Below are 17,498 nucleotides of genomic sequence, written 5' to 3'. Positions count from 1 at the left end.
GAGCCACCCAGGCGCCCCTCCATTGTGGTTCTTACCTTTTGACATTTAGTTCATCTGACAAAACAAAACAAAACAAAACAAAACAAAACATTGTTTAAAACGAGCGCCGACTTCATTTGAAGCAACCATAGAAACAGACCAAATCAGTGGCTCAAGGAAATAGTATCTGTCAAATCTCATGCTTTCATTCTCTATCTTTCCTTCCTTTCTCACCTCACTCCATTTCTTCCTTTCTCTGTTTTCTGCCTTTAGGAGGGATCCATTGGTAAAAGAGATTGCTCCTGGAGAGGAGAACCAGGTAGCAGCTAGAAGAACAGAGGTGAAGAGGCTTACTTTTCACTCAACCATTTGTACTTTTGACTTCCAAACTGGATTTATGTTACTTTACAAGTAAAGACAAATTAAATCCATATGTAAGGTCAGTATTTGTCATTATTGTGAACCATTAAAAAATGACTATAAAACTTAGGGTGCTGCATGTGATGAATTTCAGTATGTAGGGGCAGGATGAAGGCAGCCAATTTAGGGACAGGTGACATTTGTGCAGAACTGCCCGCCATTTTATTTGCAAAAGGACTGTAGGTACAACATAAAGGAAATTTACTTGCCTGGACATATTTCCCCAGGGAGTTTTGGATAAGGCTGAGAACTTCCTCTCACCTAACGTTTTGGATAAAGCTGGGGTATGAGAATGACTGGTTGAGTGATCCTCTTCCTGTTGACTGAGTGGATAGAGGGAAGCCAGAGTGGTGGTTTCAGTACCCGCGTGGGGTTTCTGTCTCATGGAAGTAGTTCCTAGCCAAGCACTGTATTTGAGGCGAGTTGGAAGGTACAGGTTCTGATTTGCTCTTTGTGATTCCTTGATTTTGGTGTTCTAGAAGGGGCCTATTCTTTATCAGTGGGGTTTTTTTTTTTTTAAAGACTTTGTGTCAGAGCAGAAGCAGGGGGAACAGCAGGTAGAGGGAGCAGCAGGGAGCCCAATGTGGGGCTCAATCCCAGGACCCTGGGATCATGACCTGAGCTGAAGGCAGATACTTAACTGACTGAGCCATCCCAGCGTCACCATCAATGGAGTTTTGGCAAATGCAGAAGCACAGATAGGACTGGAAAGAATGAGCTCCCTCTGGTCACATCAATGGCTCATATGTTTTGAAGGGACCAGGAGGATGACTGGAGGCTTCAAAGCCCCTCTGAGGAGTCAGATCCTTGCACTGCCCTAGGTCTTTGGGGATAGACTTTGGAAATGAACTTTCAGGGAATTCTTCAACCTAATCTGAGTGGGAAAGTGCCCATGAGGCTATGCACTAACTAGACTGACACTATTCAGTGAAGGAGCCACTAGCTCCACATGGCTATTTAAATGGAGATAAAATGAAAAATTCAGTTCCTCACTCATATTAGTGACTAGCCAGGAGCCATTTGGGGCTAGTGGGTACTGTACTGGAATGAAAATGTGGCCAGAGGGAGCGTGTGTGTGTGTGTGTGTGTGTGTGTTTGCCATTTCCATCATCATAGAAGATTCCATTGGACAACACTGAATTCAGGCATGGTGGCATCGTATGCAGCTCTGGGACCAGAGGTGAAAGCCTTCCTGGTGCTTTCCAGACCTACCTGATCCTACCCGCCCTTTGAGAATTGCCTCAATTCCAGCTCCTCCAGGAAACTCACACCGACCACTCTAGCTCACAACCGCAAGTCCCTTCTCTGAACCCCTAGAGCACACAAAATATGTGATGACTCACTCTTAACTGGTGTTACCGTTTTGCTTTTAAGTTAGTCTCTTCCCAGCAACGCTTCAGTGCCCTCAAAAGCAGAGACTGAATCCTGTTACCAGCTGAATCTCAATGGGAGGCAGAGTCCCTCTTTTTGTGCCAAATGCCTATCAGAAGCATTTATCAAACCCTTCTTTTCTCCAGCTGCCGTTGTGTACGTTCTTCGCTCTTATTTATTTATAAGAATTTAAAAGTATAAGAATCGGTGTGTAGGACACCATGTCATGTTTCAAAAACCATTTATTTTTTTGAGGAAGGTCAGCACCCTTATTGATGTTAGGTGCTGCAGACTCAGCTTCTGTCCTGGTGAGGGGGTGGTGGGGGTGAGGAAGATTTGGAAGCACTGGCATTAGATCTTGAAAACACTTTGGACAGAGCTGTTGATACCTTCTTCATCATTTCAGACCCGTGTTTGGAAGTGCTGGGCTTGCCAGCATCTGCGAACAAACCAAAAAGAGAACTGTGGTCATCTATTGGGCTTTCCAATTAAGACTGTGAGGCTGGGGTTGATGATTTAGGATTCAGAAAGAAACACTTATGGAAAAACGTTTCACCGTCTTTTTTCAAAAGTTTTTTTTTTTTTTAAGATTTTATTTATTTGAGAGAGAAAGAGAGTGAAAGCATGACTGAGGGGCAGGATCAGAGGGAGAAGCAGACTCCCCGTTGAGTGGGGAATGCGATGCGGGGCTTGATATGGGACCCCGGAATCATGACCTGAGCTGAAGGCACATGTTTAACCATCCAGATGCCCCCCTCTTTTTAAGTTTTTAATTTTCATTCCAGTGTAGTTAACACACAGTGGCATATGAGTTTCGGGGGTACAGTATAGTGATTCAACAATTCTGTACATTACTCAGCACTCATTATGATAACACACACTATTTTCTCCTTCTGTCCAGCCTGGGAAGGAAACCAGAGACATTCAGTGAGGTCGGATGCCTCATCTCAGAGGACCTTAGTGACTTTAGATGAGGACAGAAGGTGGCCAGGGTGGCACTAGAGTGCAGGCTCTGATGTGCTGTTCTGTACTCCCTGCTCCCTGATGCTTCTCGAGCCAGCTCAGCGGCACCTTCTCCCTCATGCCATCGATAGCTATCCAAAACAGCCTGAGGCACTGATTCCCCATGAACAGGTAACTGCCAGTTCTCAGCAGTGTGGGCATCCATTTCAGAATGTCCAGGTAAAAGCAGCAGTGCATTAAAATGTTATCATCTCTGACTCGCTTTGGGTAAATTTTCAGTTGACTGACCCCAAATGATCTGTTTGTTGTGTGAGCTATAAAGGACTTGTGGAGCCAATAAGAGTCTCCATTTGGACCCATTTTTTTTTTTTTCTGCACCACTTGTGCAAATCATATCATAGTTGATGTTAACAGAATGAGTACTGTATCTATAAGGACAGAAACGAGCATTTATCTGTGTTGCTGATCATGATGACAGGATGTCATGAAAAGACACAGGGCAATAAATCACATACTTTCTTGTTTCTAGTAAATGACAAAGTTCTCCTCTAGCTTTTGCAGTTACCTAGCTTTTAATCTTCTCCAGCAGTAGAAGCTTGGGAATCTTAACAATTGATGATTAAAAGTAAGGTAGGAGACAACAAATTTCCTCCCAAATAAGGGGGGGGATAGTTTCGCTTTTCAAATTAAGAATGCAGTACTGGATCGTGCCAGTAGCTGACAAAATAAGAACCACCTAGAAATCAGGAAAAAGTAAAAATCTGCAGAGGTAAAGAGATACACCGTCTGAAAAAGCAAGCCAACGACTTTGAGTTACAGGACCGAGGCATGTGCTATAAGCATCCTGGGTGATCCCAAGGCAAATGAGCTGTCACTGACAACACCTTGGGACACTGCCCTGGGACATGGTGCATCACCAGGTGTATGTGAGAAAAGCACTTAGCAGAATGCCTGGTGTGTGGCTGAGACCTGATAAATGTTACTGCCAGGAACTGGCACCCCTTTGCTGGGAGGTTCAACTGGGAACTGTGTAACAACTCACAAACCACAATCTGTCTACACAGTAAGTAATATTGTTTCAACCCCACATTGGTGGCGGGGGAGGGTGCAAGGCAGGAGCCACTCACTGCAGGGGGGGGTGAATATATTTAGAATGACATCATTGAGAGGTTTACTAGAAAATGATAAATACATTGTACCTGAAATGCCATCATTTGAAGAATACAGGCTGGCCAGAGCACTTTCACGTTGATAGAGGGTGATAAACTGCCAAGACAGAGGTGAAATACTAGCTTAAACCTCTGTCCTTTGTTGGACAGCAAACACTAGAAATGCCTAGAAACCCTCAAGGGACAAAGCACAACCATGTGGCCCTCGTACACCCCAGTGTTGGTACTCTGCAGTCTCAAAGAGTTATTCTCTGGGATTTGGGCTGTTTCTAGGCATAACTTCTCATGGTTTTTGCCACTTATGACACTCAGGATTGGCCCCAGACTTGGTCACACTCTGCCCCTGTAGGATCATTTCAAGGGCCCAAGTGTCCCAGGTTGCAGAAAGTGCCAGCCATGCATTCCCCCTCCCTCCTGGGGCTTGGAATAAATGGCATGTTTTAGATCCTTCTCTGAGAGAAGATCATGATTGGTGGGTCTTTAGGGGAGAAGCGGGAAAAGGGATGTCCATTTCACTGCCTCAATCTCCCTTTAAACTTAACAGTTGTGAGGTGTGGAGCAAGTCAGTGACTAGTGTGCGGCTGCAGGAGCGTGGAGGTGGTGTGTGGTAAGGCAGGGAAAGGGCTCAGATGCTGGTTCTGCTCTATGGCCCTTTATCACCTGGGATGCAGAAGTGGCCTGACCCCAGAAGGGCACAAAACAGGCTGGGAGAGGTGGTCAGGCAGCAGGGTAGCCACTGCGTGGTGGTGGCAGTTATAAAGGAAGTGGCAAATCCATGCACCGAGGCATAAATGCATGCACGATGAGAGAAACTGTGTTTTGTATTGATGGTGTGAAGGGCAGAGTATTACTGTAGAAGTTTGACTCTAATTCTTCTAAGAAGATTCGAGGCAGTTTATGGAGTAAGTCATTGTGAAACAGGATCTGTAAAGGGATCAGCTGGGAAGGGGACAATCTAAAGAACTGGTTCGGAACACTAGCAGCACAAGAGAGCCAGCTGGATAAATATTAAAAATAGGCACGCTTTGGCCCCACGACAATTGAACAGGAACCCCTGAGGGGGGGGCGAGCGTTTATCTAAGTTGCCCAGAGGACTCTAATGTGCAGCCAGGCTGAGCGTGCTTGATAGAAAGGAAGGCGGGGGTGGGGAGTCGGGGGACAGATGCTTCTGAATGGCCTGACATGAGTAGGTTAAGTCAAGAGTTTGCAACGTTGGCCAGCCATTAAAATCACCTGGGCACCCTTTAGAGCTCCCAAGGCCCAGGCTGCAACCCAGACCAATCACAATCTCTGGGGCTGAGGCCTGGGGATCAATTTTTAAAAGTTTGCCAGATGATTTGAACGTGCAGCCAGGATCCAGAACCTCTGCTCTGTGTAGTAGTTCCCAGATATGGTATATATCCGACTAATGGTGAGAGGGCTAGGGAGCTCCCAACACAGACACTAGATTTGGCTCTGATGGTTAAGGCTTTTCTTTAAAAAAAAAAAAAAAAAAAAGGGTTTGTTGGACATCTACTATTATTTCAGTCCTGTGTTAGGTGCTGGGCATACAGTAATGAACAAAACAAAGCCCTTGCCATCACGAAGCTTATATTCAAGTGAATATAAAGTCTGCCAGAGAATGAGAGCAGGAATATTTGTCTGCTTTCTTGACTGCTGAATCTCCAGTGCCTGGCACATAGTAGGCACTTGATAAAAAATTATTCAGTGAATGAATGATTGACTGAAGAGTGATGTTAGTACTATGAAGAAAAATAAAGCAGGGTAAGGGAGGGTAGTGTGTGTGTTTCCATCTTACATAGGGTGGTCAGGGAAGGCCTCACAGAGATGGTGACTTTTGAGCAAAGACTGGAAGGAGAAGGGGAGGAAGACACACAGCCATCTGGGAATTGTGTGTCTCTGGCAAAGGATGAGCTAGTGCAAAGGCCCTGAGGTGAGAGCATGCTTCACATTTTAGGAGAGCGGTAAGGAGGCCAGTGAGGCTGGAGGAATGACCGTGAGTGGACAGAGCGGTAACAGAGTGACATATGGGTAAAGGGGGTTGGGAAGAGAGAGGATGGGCAGCTCATATAGGGCCTGAGGCTACGGTAAAAGCTTTGGCATTAAGGGAAACATGATGGCTTCTTTTTCTATGTCTGGCACTGAAGAGTGACTGTCCTCATGTGTACACTGACTAATGTTTACCTGGAGCTGAATGCAAGCAGGGATTTCTGTGCTACTCGATAAAGAATGCTGAATATCTTAATGGATCAGGCCTTTCTAATTTTACACTGGGAAAACAGTCAGCAAGTGAGAAGGACAATCAGCAAGAAGAATTACGATGAGCCAGGGAATCAGCTTAGCAATGGAAAAGCCTGTCAGCAGGCCTCCGGACAGGCCTCTCAGTGATGCTTGAGGGTCAAATAGACGTTAGTATTGCTAAGTGAGAAGTCTCTGGAAAACTGATGATGGATGTATGAGAGGGTGTATGTACACGCACACTGGGGAGCAGTTAGAGTAAACCTAGAGGAAAGCAAAAGTGATACAAAACAGAGCAGAGGTTCCAGGTGGATCTATGGCTTCAGCCATTATTGAAAACTTCCTAAGAGCACCCTAGGGAAGGGGAATTTCTTGGGATCACACTGAGGAGTCGGCCAGAATTTTGGAAAGCTGCCTATGAAGGGTCATTGCTCAGGAACATGGGGAAGTAGCTGGAATCAGCACTCCTTTCCCTCAAGCAGTGCCCCTTCCTCTTTGAAGCATCTTTTCTCCCTGCCCACCCCAGGTCCCTTGCCTGGGCCTACCTGGGAGTGCACTGTGACTCACTCCCGTTCAGCTTTTCTCTAGATGCTACAGGAACCAAACTGAGTGGCATTGCTCTAAGGTGCTAAGGGGGCTGTGGCTTACTTTGTGTATCTGCATAAAGACAATAATTTAACCCAAATGTGAGGATTTCGATGAAAAGATTTTCAGGCACCACGGGCTGGCCCCAGCTGGGAGAGCTTTGTGTGTGGAAGGTGTGGACAAGGGAATGCTTCCTGAGGCCCCTCAGCAAGACACACAAGCAGTCCCTTGTTTGCAGGGAGTCCCTTATTTCTGTCGGGGCTTCACTAGCTCACAATAAGGGGCCGGTGAAAAATATTTACCTTAATACTGCTTGCATTCTCCAGATCCGGATATTCAAAACTTTCTGTGGGCAAAATATAATATTGGAAAACAGTTATTTCAGAGGCATATACAAATTTTGGCACAAAAATTACCTCAATAGCTTTAGTAAAGAATTGCAGAAATTAGGCAAACAGAAAAAGCTGAAAAGAGGTGAGATCCCTAGAATTCTGGGTACAGGTCTTGGCTCTTTACTCCCAAACTGGGAAAGATGGTGCATGATGTGGTGGAAAGAGCACAAGCCAGAACATCAGGAAAGGCAGGCTTTGACCAGCTTATGGATCCCTGCACCACCGTTCAAACTCTGTGTGCTTCTTTGTTCATCATAAAGTGAGAAATGAGGCCAAGGGTGATTTCCGGGGATATAGTGGACAAAAACCCCTCCCCACATGGAGCTAAATGCTAGGGGAAGGAGACAGCCAACAAACAAATGAAAACATACAATCTCTCAGATAGGATAAATGCTGGGGAACAAGTTCAAGCAGGGCAAGAGGATAGGGAGTGCTGGGGTTGCAATTTCAAAGAAGGTGCTCAGAGGTGGCCGTACTTAGAAGATGACTGATATTTCAGCAAAGATCTGAAGGTGAGGAGGGAGCTCTGCAGATACCTGGCAGAAGAATGTTCTTTGGCAGCAACAACTGCAAAGGCTCTGAGAAAGGAGAATGCCTGGCGTGTCTGAGGGCATGTGTGGCTGCAGGGGAGTGATTGGGCGCGAACAGGAGTGAGGAGGAGTAAACAGGAGAGGTGGCCAGAGAGGCCGTGGGGAGGGAGAAATGCTGTCCAGACCATGTGGAGCTTTGCAAGCCATGGCCTTTACCCTGTGGGAGGTGGGAGGGAGGACTTATTTTTATCTAGATTTATTGTGTTTATGTTGCCCCCTGGCTCCCAAGTTAGAATGAGGGTAAGGACTTTTTCTCTCTTACTCATGGCTTTATCTCCAGAACTCCGAACATACCTAGCACAAAGAAAGTGCTCAGAGATTCTTTGTTGAATGTGATTGAGCCAACTGGACAGGTGCAATATTACTGAAGGATATAGGAACTAAGCATAATGTAGTGCAATGAAGTCGCCAAACTATGGAAAGAACCAAGATGCCCTTCAACGGACGAATGGATGAGGAAGACGTGGCCCATATACACTATGGAGTATTATGCCTCCATCAGAAAGGACGAATACCCAACTTTTGTAGCAACATGGACGGGACTGGAAGAGATTATGCTGAGTGAAATAAGTCAAGCAGAGAGACTCAATTATCATACGGTTTCACTTATTTGTGGAGCATAACAGATAGCATGGAGGACAAGGGGTGTTAGAGAGGAGAAGGGAGTTGGGGTAAAATGGAAGGGGAGGTGAATCACGAGAGACTATGGACTCTGAAAAACAATCTGAGGGGTTTGAAGTGGCGGGGGGGGGGGGGGGGGGCGGGGGACCAGGGGGGGGGGATTACAGAGGGGAAGGACTGCATGAGCACTGGGTGTGGTGAAAAAATAATGAATACTGTTATGCTGAAAGTAAAAAATAAATAAAAAAAAAAGAAAAATCATAAAAAAAAGTAAACTTGTTTGCTCATGTTAACTATTCCCCCAAAGTAGGTCAACCTATTAGAAAACTTAGTGTTAACTTCATGTTCCCTAATAGGAAAATTTGTCAGTGCAAACAATAAGGTCTCCTTTAAATAGTATCTAAGAAAAAAAAATCAATCCAACCTTCTGTTACTTTGGCACTTGGGTCTGAAGGACGATCATCCTCATCACTAAAAAAAGATAAAAGACATTTCATTTTCTATGTATTTAATATATGAAGGATGCTGGCTAAGTAAAAGAATAATCTGTCAAAATCATTATTCATATAGAAGTAAATCTAGAATGGTATGTCTTCGAGTTATCAAATCAAGTGAAAATGACTGCTACAGTGACTTTTATTTGGTTTTTATATACGCCCTCTTCTTTTCCAGTAGCACAAATAATTGAGAGTCACCTGCTTTACTACTTATGTATGTTATAGAAATCATGAAGGGAGAAAGGATTAATGGCGGGCCAGGGGTAGGTGTCCTAAAATGGCATCAGGCCAAAAAGAAACCTTAATTTCATTGTGCCAAGTGGAAAAGAATATAGTTCTAATCAGGTAGATTTTTCTCCTATACCCTAGTTTTCTCCTGATACAAAGTGCTATACCCTTCCCAGTTAGTGAATATTCTTCTAAACACTGGAACAATTTTAGGCACTTTTTAGAAAAAGGCTATTTTAGAAAAAGTATTAATCAGACTTCAAGTGTACATGTACTTTTCCCCCCTGTTTGTCTCCTATAAATACTGCAGAGCCCATCCTTTCTCTTACAGTCTTCCCCAGTTTGGAGGGTCTTGTCTAAAGCTCATCTACCCTTCAAGGCCCAACTCAAACTCCACTGCGTTTTAGAATTCTTCCCCGAATGCTCCAACTTACATAAGCCCTCCATTTTGGGGATCCCTGTGACAGAGCCACACTGTTGAGTGTGTAGGTACATAAGGACAGTAAGTAGGAAGCCCTTTAGGTGGGCCATTAGTGCAGGAACTACTGTTGACCCAGGGTCTGTCTCTTAGGTTCCAGAATCTAACACATTAAAGACTTGAACTATACTAACTAGACGACTATACTAGAAAGAAGGAAGTAGAGACCACATAAATAGGTGTGGGAGAGAACACGGAAAGGGGAGCCCCAAGAACCAAGCACAGAGGAGGGCGAGGGGAAGGAGTGAGGGGAGTTTGAGGCGCGAGACACTGGCTTTCTCACATGGTTACTCGAGGGGCCCATGTTTCACACCAACATAATTGTCATTTTGGATTTCTATTTTCTTAGCCAACTCATGTACCTAGAAAATGAGGGCAGATCCTCTTCATTGTATGAGGATGAACTCATAATTCTATGTAAGAAGTAATATGCTGGTTCAGTACTAGATTTCCTTCCTTCTCTCTGGAAAAGTACAAGTCAGATAATTATAAAAAGGAGATTTTGTAATAACAAGTAAAATATGCCATAATGTTTCCTTAGTTTTCCATATAGCCAGCACTTCTGATCAGGTACACTGTGTTTGCTCCTAAAATCTCACATGGCTTCCTAATAAATAGATCCTAATAAACAGATCTGAGTTTGTGTTGAGGCTATTGTCCTGGCGAGCCTCTGAATTGGCCAGAGTTGTATCTCTGTGTTGTCTTTTCTCTGGCTCACTGCAGTTTCTGGGTTAACCTGGAAATCACTGCAAACAGATAATTCAGAGGATTATCTCACCAGGGAATCTTAAATCATGTGTAACTTCCAAATGCATGTACAGTGCACTGTTTTTGGTGAGGCTAACCCAAGAGGAAGATAAGGCCAAATCAATCACTAGAATGATACAGAACCGGGAAAGGAGCTGTGTGTCAGAGTGATAGTTGGACTTATGGACTGAGGCATATTCAGCATACTTTGAATAACTTGCTATGTTTTAACAAGTTGGGTAAATAATTTTTGAGAAAAAATTTGGTTAAGGAACTTGCCCAAATGTCACATAGCTACTAAGTGGCAAAGCCAGAATTCAAACCCAGATAGGCTGAATTTGCATGAATCTTTTTTACTCTCCTCCAGCCCATCTTCTGGTCCTGCCCACTGGCATGGAGTTTCTGCAAACAAAACTTCCAGTGAATATTTTTAGGCTAGAGTACCAAAAAATTTAAATCTATGATTTTAAATAATTAGATTGCATTTCTCCTAAGTGGTTTCCTTTTTCTGTTTTTCTTGTCCTTCTAACTAACCTAGGACCCTTTCTGTGATCTATTTTTCTTCAATTTAGGCTTCTGACTTCATCCATTAATCATTTCCCTTTTATTGTAAATATCAGCAAAGTTGGGAGAGACTGCCCAGATTCAGTTTATGCACTCTTCTTCCTACCAAACGAAAATTACTTCAGCTAAGTTTGTGAAACTCTATACCTTCTCTATAGAAACCCGGTCATTGAGAGTCCCGTTTGTCACTTACACTTAGTTGTGTCTTTCTCTTCCAAAAGGAAGAATCTATGCCAGTCAAATATTTGGAGGTAGTCACATCAACATTAGAAACAGTTCGTTGTGTCTCCTCAGCTTCTGTCCATTGATTTGGTGATGCTTCAGTATCCAGTATAGTTACAGTGGATTTGCACTGACAACATTTTCCTAGTGACAAAAATTTTTTCAGATTTCTCTTGCTCTTCGGTGGCTTGGAAAAAGCCATTGTGTTCATAATGGGCTTTATGTCTTCTTTTACTTGATCGTCCAATGGTTCTTCTGGAAGTTCTCTCACAACGTCTTGTAAAACAACTTCATCTTCATCAGAAGTTAAGCCCTTTTCCGCTTTATTTTCTGAAACTTCTTGATTAATATCATGAGTTACCAAACGAATGATAAGATCTTTTTTGCTGTGGACATCTTTTAAAAGCTCCACTTTGGTGATGTCAGGCTTTATTAAGTTCTGAAATGAATTCCTACTAGCAGTCTGGAATTGAAGAGAAAATTATTAAAAACTACTGCCTCAGTGATTTTTCCTATGGTTCTATAGTAATAAAGCAATTTTCACTTGCTTTTCAATTTAGTAAAATTATCCTCAAATGCCACTTACTGGTAGAGTAAAATATATATTTTAAATATATATTTAAATATATCACTACTTTAAATATATCACTACTCAAATATATATATTATATACATATTATATATAATATATAATCTATATATGATCTCTATATATTATTATATATAAATATATACCTTATATATTATATTTAGTATAATATAATATAATATAATATGTGAAATGGTAGTAAATATGGTGGAATTGATATTCCAATCAACAGCTGATATTATCTACAAGCATCATGAACTTCTTTTCTGAATTTATGGTAAATAAAACTAAGGTGTACACTAAATGATACTATATTCATAAAATATATATATATATATAAAATATAGTATAATATAATATTATATATATATTTGAGTAGTGATATATTTAAAGGAAAAAATAAATAAAAATCATAAGCAATATTTGCTCATTTCAGTAATCCTTTTTTTGCATTAAAGAATAATGTCATCCAGTCCAAAGAAGGGAACGCTAGTAAGTTTTGTTCTTTTGGTTCAAGTTTTATTTTTTACTTGTCAAGAAATGCAAAACGCACAAATACCGTAATTACATTCTGTTTTCATCATTTACCTGGAAAGTCCTGTGACAGACTTAGATAGGACATCTTTTTCTAAACTTCTTAGTGAGAGAACCAATCATAAGAGCAACCTAAATGTAGATATTTTCATGAACAAAAGACAAGGTATTGGCTGACCTGGATTTTAAAACATGATTGTGAAAGACCTTGCATGATCACCCTCCACACATTCTAACCCTTGAACATATTTTCCAAAGGCGGCTTCAAAGAGGACCTCTTCATTCCTCTTCACCTCCCTGGTCAAATGTCACTTTCCATTTTGCAATGGGAAAGACAGATCAAGGAAAAGATGGTCATAAATGACTTTTCCATTTCTGTAGCCTTTGATGATGCTGCAGAACCTTTACATTAATTTGGGTTATCAATCTTAGATCTCTGTAAAACTGCAAATCAGAGTTTCAGATAAATGCTGCCCTACAGTGGTAGCTCTTGTGCAAAACAAAATGAAAGAAGAAATCCTGTAAAAAACTGAAACATAATCAGTCTTGATGATCTGTGCTGGTGGAGGGAAATAGTGGTTCAAAAGCTCAAAGTCGCCCTGATGGCTCCAGGTTGTGTCACTGTAGGAGTCTTTGATAGGCATGTGTCTGGTGTGTTGGGAAGTTTTGGTAATTCAGAATAGCAAATGAAGCATTGCTTATGGATTCCTGACCGAAGACTAGCCTCGGAGTTGCCTGGGTTCCTGTTCTTTCTGAAACCTCCATGCCTACACTGGGGATGGACGGCACCACTGTCCACCTCGCTGCCAAGATTCTGTCTGAACTGGGCTAGCTAGGTCCATTTGCTTTCCCTGAGACAGCTTTTGCTTCCCTTGTGAGTAGCAGCAGTGGTTGCTTTGGATTAGCTATTCTCTTCCAACTTTCTGTGGGCTATAAAGAGATAGTTAACGTACTGATAAAGGATGTGAAAGAAGAAACAGGTAGCCAAAACTGACAGATGATTAAGAGGTAATGACTTAGAGGTAATTGTCTATAGTTTTGAGACATAGATCTTGTGCCCAAGGAATTACTTATATATAAATGAAAGCTACCAAGTAAATGATAATGTAATTTTGAGAACTGAGAGAGAAAAGAACATTTTAGAACTGGAAAGGATCTTCATCTGGTTCAAGAAACTAAGGACCCAGGGGACTCCATCAATGTCTCTGACAATCTGAGTATCTGAGACTAAAACAACAACAACAACAACAACAAAAACCTGTAATGTATTCACCAGCTCTGAGACTTAGTTCATTGGGCTGGAAAATAATGCTAAGGAAAATACAGTCCTGGGCTTACGCTCCAAGCCGGCTGCTTCTGTAGAATTTTGCTCACTTTGTAAATCACAGACGATATCCTGAGTGTGACTGCACGCCATCATCCTTGCAAGAGGCTCATTTATATGGAGGGACTTTGGTATTACATGAGACCGTGGGGCTGGATCAATGTAACAACTCCATCTCCTGGAAGGACCATCCCTAGGCCCTAGAGCCCTAAGATCTGTACACAGAACTACTTTTTCAATAGTTATATTGTACCAAGAACAGTGTTTTGGCAATTCAAGCCCCTTTAAAGTATTTTTAAAACCTAAATATAGGACTGCAGAAAAACTAGTTCATAAAAATAGAAATATGAAGACAGCTGGGTATAGAACAAGGGTAGCATAGGAAAGAAACTGGGTTCCTGGGGCGCCTGGGTGGCTCAGTGGGTTAAAGCCTCTGCCTTCAGCTCGGGTCATGATTCCAGGGTCGTGGGATCGAGCCCCGCATCGGGCTCTCTGCTCAGCGGGGAGCCTGCTTCCCCTCTCTCTCTGCCTGCCTCTCTGTCTACTTGTGATTTCTGTCTGTCAAATAAATGAATAAAATCTTTAAAAAAAAAAAAAAAAAGAAACTGGGTTCCTCCTGAGTGTGTCAGAGTAGAGGGTTCTGTGAAAGTATTATGTAATGGAAGTGAAAGAAGAAGAAACAAATGAACTGTAAAGAGCCTGCAGTCTGATGTTTGTTGATGAACGTTGCTAAGTAAAACAATACTACTGTGGAGACTTAAGTCTGAGGATTTCCATCTTTAACAGGTTGACCTGTTGTTCTAATTGGCCCTTTTGGACCCATGTAATACTATGATAATGTATATGCATTTAAAAAGAACTGTAGAGATGATAAAAATTGCATTTCTTCTGGATTGCCAAATGAGGACTACAGTTCCAATGAGTCCTGTTTGCCGGTAAGGGTATTTCCCTGTATTCCCATTCTTCAAGAAATGGAGGTTTGGTCTGACTGGCTAATGGAAAATAGCTTTCCACCTTTCCACCGAGCCACACTGCTGACGGGTGAGTCCCAGGAAGGCAGAGAAGTGGTTGAATCAGAGTGTCCCAGTTCTACTGGGCTGGGCAAGAGAACATTGACAATATTTTATAAATGCATTCCCACAGACCTGCCCAAAGAAGGAAATCGCAGGACAACCAGGTCTCAGTCACTACTCATCTCTTCTCACCACTGCGTTTAGCACTTACCTCTAATGGTTTCACATTCAGTCGTCCCACTTCATCCAACGAAATGCGCCTTTCTCGCTTTTGCTTTCCTGCCTCAGGTGTGCCCATTGAGTGACTCCTCCCGCTCGCTGACACTCTTCTCAGTGCCTCAATGCTGCGTCCGGTTCTAGTTAAACACTCCAACTGCAGTTTCTCAAGAGGTTGTGTTTTTATAGAAATGACTCCTAGGTGTTCTGCCACAATGTCTGGATCGATACTGATTGGTTGTTTCCCACGGTGAGGAATTATTTTAATTGGAAGTTCCTCTTCACTTAAATCTTGACCTAATTCTTTTTGCTCTAGCTCAGGCCCTCTTTTAACTGCATGGTCATGCACCTTTTCGACAATTCGACCAAGATCCAAATCGCCAAAGAGACCAGCCTCTGAATCTTTTGAGCTAATCATTTCTAATGGACAATTGGAAACTTTACTGATGAGTAAAGAAGCTACCTCTTTAGGGAAGACACTGTTTGTACCTTTCATGTCATAATAAAGTTCTTCATGAGTTCCAGATTGTTGTAGTACCTGATTATAAACAGACTCGACTATCTGAGAAATAATTTCTATACTTTCTGGACTTAAAAAGTTTTCTTCAGGATTAGCAGCTACAACACTAATGTTATTTCTGGCAATTTCAGCTGTCACAGATTTTGTCAATTGAGATGCAATTTTATTTACCTCAGACTTTGATAAATTTTTTGCATCTCTGCTTGAGGCACTTGGCAGCTTTACTAGTTTAGCCAAGAACAAGGCCAGCATTTCTTCTAAAAACCTAGCATCTAAAACAGTCTCTTTTTTTGTTGAAGGCTTTTTCTTTGACTTAAGGTCATCAATGATCTTAACCACTTTTTCCATAATTTTGACAGCTTCCAGAACTAACTCTGATCTTGATGCTTCTTCTTCTACTTGAGGATGAAGTTCTGAATTGGAAATTTCCTTCACCATTAAAAATCCTATTATATCAGAAAGGACATTGCTTTTACTCATTAAATCCTTATACACTGAAATATGGGAGCCAGAATGCCTTAAAACACTGTTATAAACAGAAGTAACTACTTTTTCAATAGTTGTACTGTCTGCTAAAGATACAGTGGGTGATTCTTCGGCCTGTGGCACTACTATAATTGGACTTTTAGAGAGATAGTCTTGAAATGAACTTAAGATTTTTGAGATTATTGTTTGCATTTCAGCATGTAGAGAATTGTTTTGTTTCTTGCCCACTTTTGGAAACATAGATAAAAGCTTTGACAAAAAATTTACAGCAATTTCTTCTATTATTTGAAAAGGCAGTTTATAAACCTGTGATGGCTGAGACCGGGGAACTTCAGTGGTTTGGATAACATCTTTAAGGATATTTTCAACAACACTGTCAACTTCTGTACACTGATGTGGTGTTAGCTCTCCAGAAAAATAGTTCTGCAACTGGTTGCCAGCCACTTCCTGTACAACTAAATTAACTATGGTTTCTGAAAGGATTTTGCAACCACTGCTGACACAATTTTGTATGCTCTTTTGAGATCCAAATTGTGGTAAGAGATTATTATAAATAGTCTGAACCACTAATTGAATAATTTCATCATCATTAGGATGTAAGGATTCTACATACTGTATAATCATATCATTATCTTTGGAGATCTCTGTCATAATTGTACTTATTAACTTCATTTGAAGGAAATACAGTTCTGTGTACAAATGATCTTCAGATATTTCTGCTTTTGCACTGGCTACTGTTGAGAAAATTTTTGATAGAAGAGAAGAAATTATACTTTCTAAAAATTCATAAGGTAGCATTATGGTATATGGTGATGATGTTTGACATTCTTTGCAGGCTGTTTGGACTACCTTGTGGACCTTTTTCATAACCTCCTTAGATTCTAGAGGCAAACATGCTGCCTCTGGAACCTCTTCATAAAGTAGCAAGTTTAGCTGATGCTGAAAAATTTCTTCTATGACAGTATTAGCTAGCTTTCTTGCTAAATTTCCACCATTACTATTTATGTCCTTATAAATGGAGTCTTGAGATCTATATTCCTGCAAAATACTGCATAGAGAGGAGTGAACAATCTTGTTGACTAACATTTTATCACTTGATGGTATGTTAGCCATAGAAGGTGCCTCATCAGAAGAATCTACCTTAGTTGCAGCTGCCATTTTTTTCTCACGAGGTGCTTTATTCACAGATGGTTCTTTTTGCCTGAGAGGTATGTTGGGAACTGATGAAACTCTATCTGCAGATGGGAGGAACTGACTTCCCTGACCTGGGTTCAGTACTTTAATTTGAGCATCTGAAAACTCCTTTAACAGGGAATCAATCAGTTTCATAGCTGTGTCATCGAGTGCAGTTTGATTTATATTTTTGGTTACATTCTGACATGTATCATCTGTGCCCAGTAAGGAATTAAAAACCAATTTGTTAACTATTTCAGAGAGAACATCTCCTAAAAAGTTAGCAGGAAAAATCCCATGATTATTTTCTGGTGGATGGTCTGGTTTACTAGGTTTACTTTTGATCTCTTTATCTTCACTTTTTTTATTCTCTTCCTCTTTTGCAGGAGCATTGTGTTTACCTGGATTTGTTGAGGTAGGTTGGGCTAAACCCTTGCCATCTGCTTGAGTTAAATATACCGCTTTATCACCTAGAGGAATTGGGGATTTTGAATCATCTTCTGGTTCTTGGAAAGGAGACATTTCTAAAACATTTCTGTAAATGCTTTCAGTGAAAATTTGGACCTGTTTAAGACACAA

The 17,498-nt window shown here is 41.6% G+C and overlaps 2 protein-coding genes across 3 annotated transcripts in view; both read right to left on the bottom strand.

Annotated features, from left to right (window-relative positions):
- Positions 1-1,994: 1,994 nt before the first annotated feature.
- On the bottom strand, positions 1,995-17,448 carry LOC132006763 (fibrous sheath-interacting protein 2-like). Of its 2 annotated transcripts, XM_059384751.1 has the most exons (7): positions 14,736-17,448; positions 11,036-11,527; positions 9,894-9,994; positions 8,753-8,799; positions 7,028-7,071; positions 3,933-3,999; positions 1,995-2,209 (listed from the first exon to the last, which is right to left on the bottom strand). In XM_059384751.1, the coding sequence occupies exons 1-7, from the start codon at positions 17,439-17,441 to the stop codon at positions 2,064-2,066; spliced, it is 3,603 nt and encodes a 1,200-aa protein (XP_059240734.1). In that variant the 5' UTR covers positions 17,442-17,448; the 3' UTR covers positions 1,995-2,063. The 2 variants fall into 2 exon arrangements, 1 of the variants encoding a protein (XP_059240734.1); XR_009401212.1 differs by lacking the exons at positions 3,933-3,999; positions 9,894-9,994 and having other exon boundaries at positions 2,122-2,209.
- LOC132006990 (fibrous sheath-interacting protein 2-like) overlaps positions 17,444-17,498 on the bottom strand; it is a 52,402-nt gene continuing 52,347 nt past the window's right edge. Inside the window, exon 17 of the mRNA XM_059385171.1 lies at positions 17,444-17,483. Coding sequence (XP_059241154.1) covers positions 17,444-17,483 — 40 coding nt within the window. The remainder of the gene's footprint in view (positions 17,484-17,498) is intronic.

The sequence above is a fragment of the Mustela nigripes genome, chromosome X, assembly GCF_022355385.1.
Source record: "Mustela nigripes isolate SB6536 chromosome X, MUSNIG.SB6536, whole genome shotgun sequence".
NCBI classification, from domain to species: domain Eukaryota; kingdom Metazoa; phylum Chordata; class Mammalia; order Carnivora; family Mustelidae; genus Mustela; species Mustela nigripes.
Note: the sequence above shows the minus strand (reverse complement) of the source record. Positions and strands in the feature narration are given on the sequence as shown.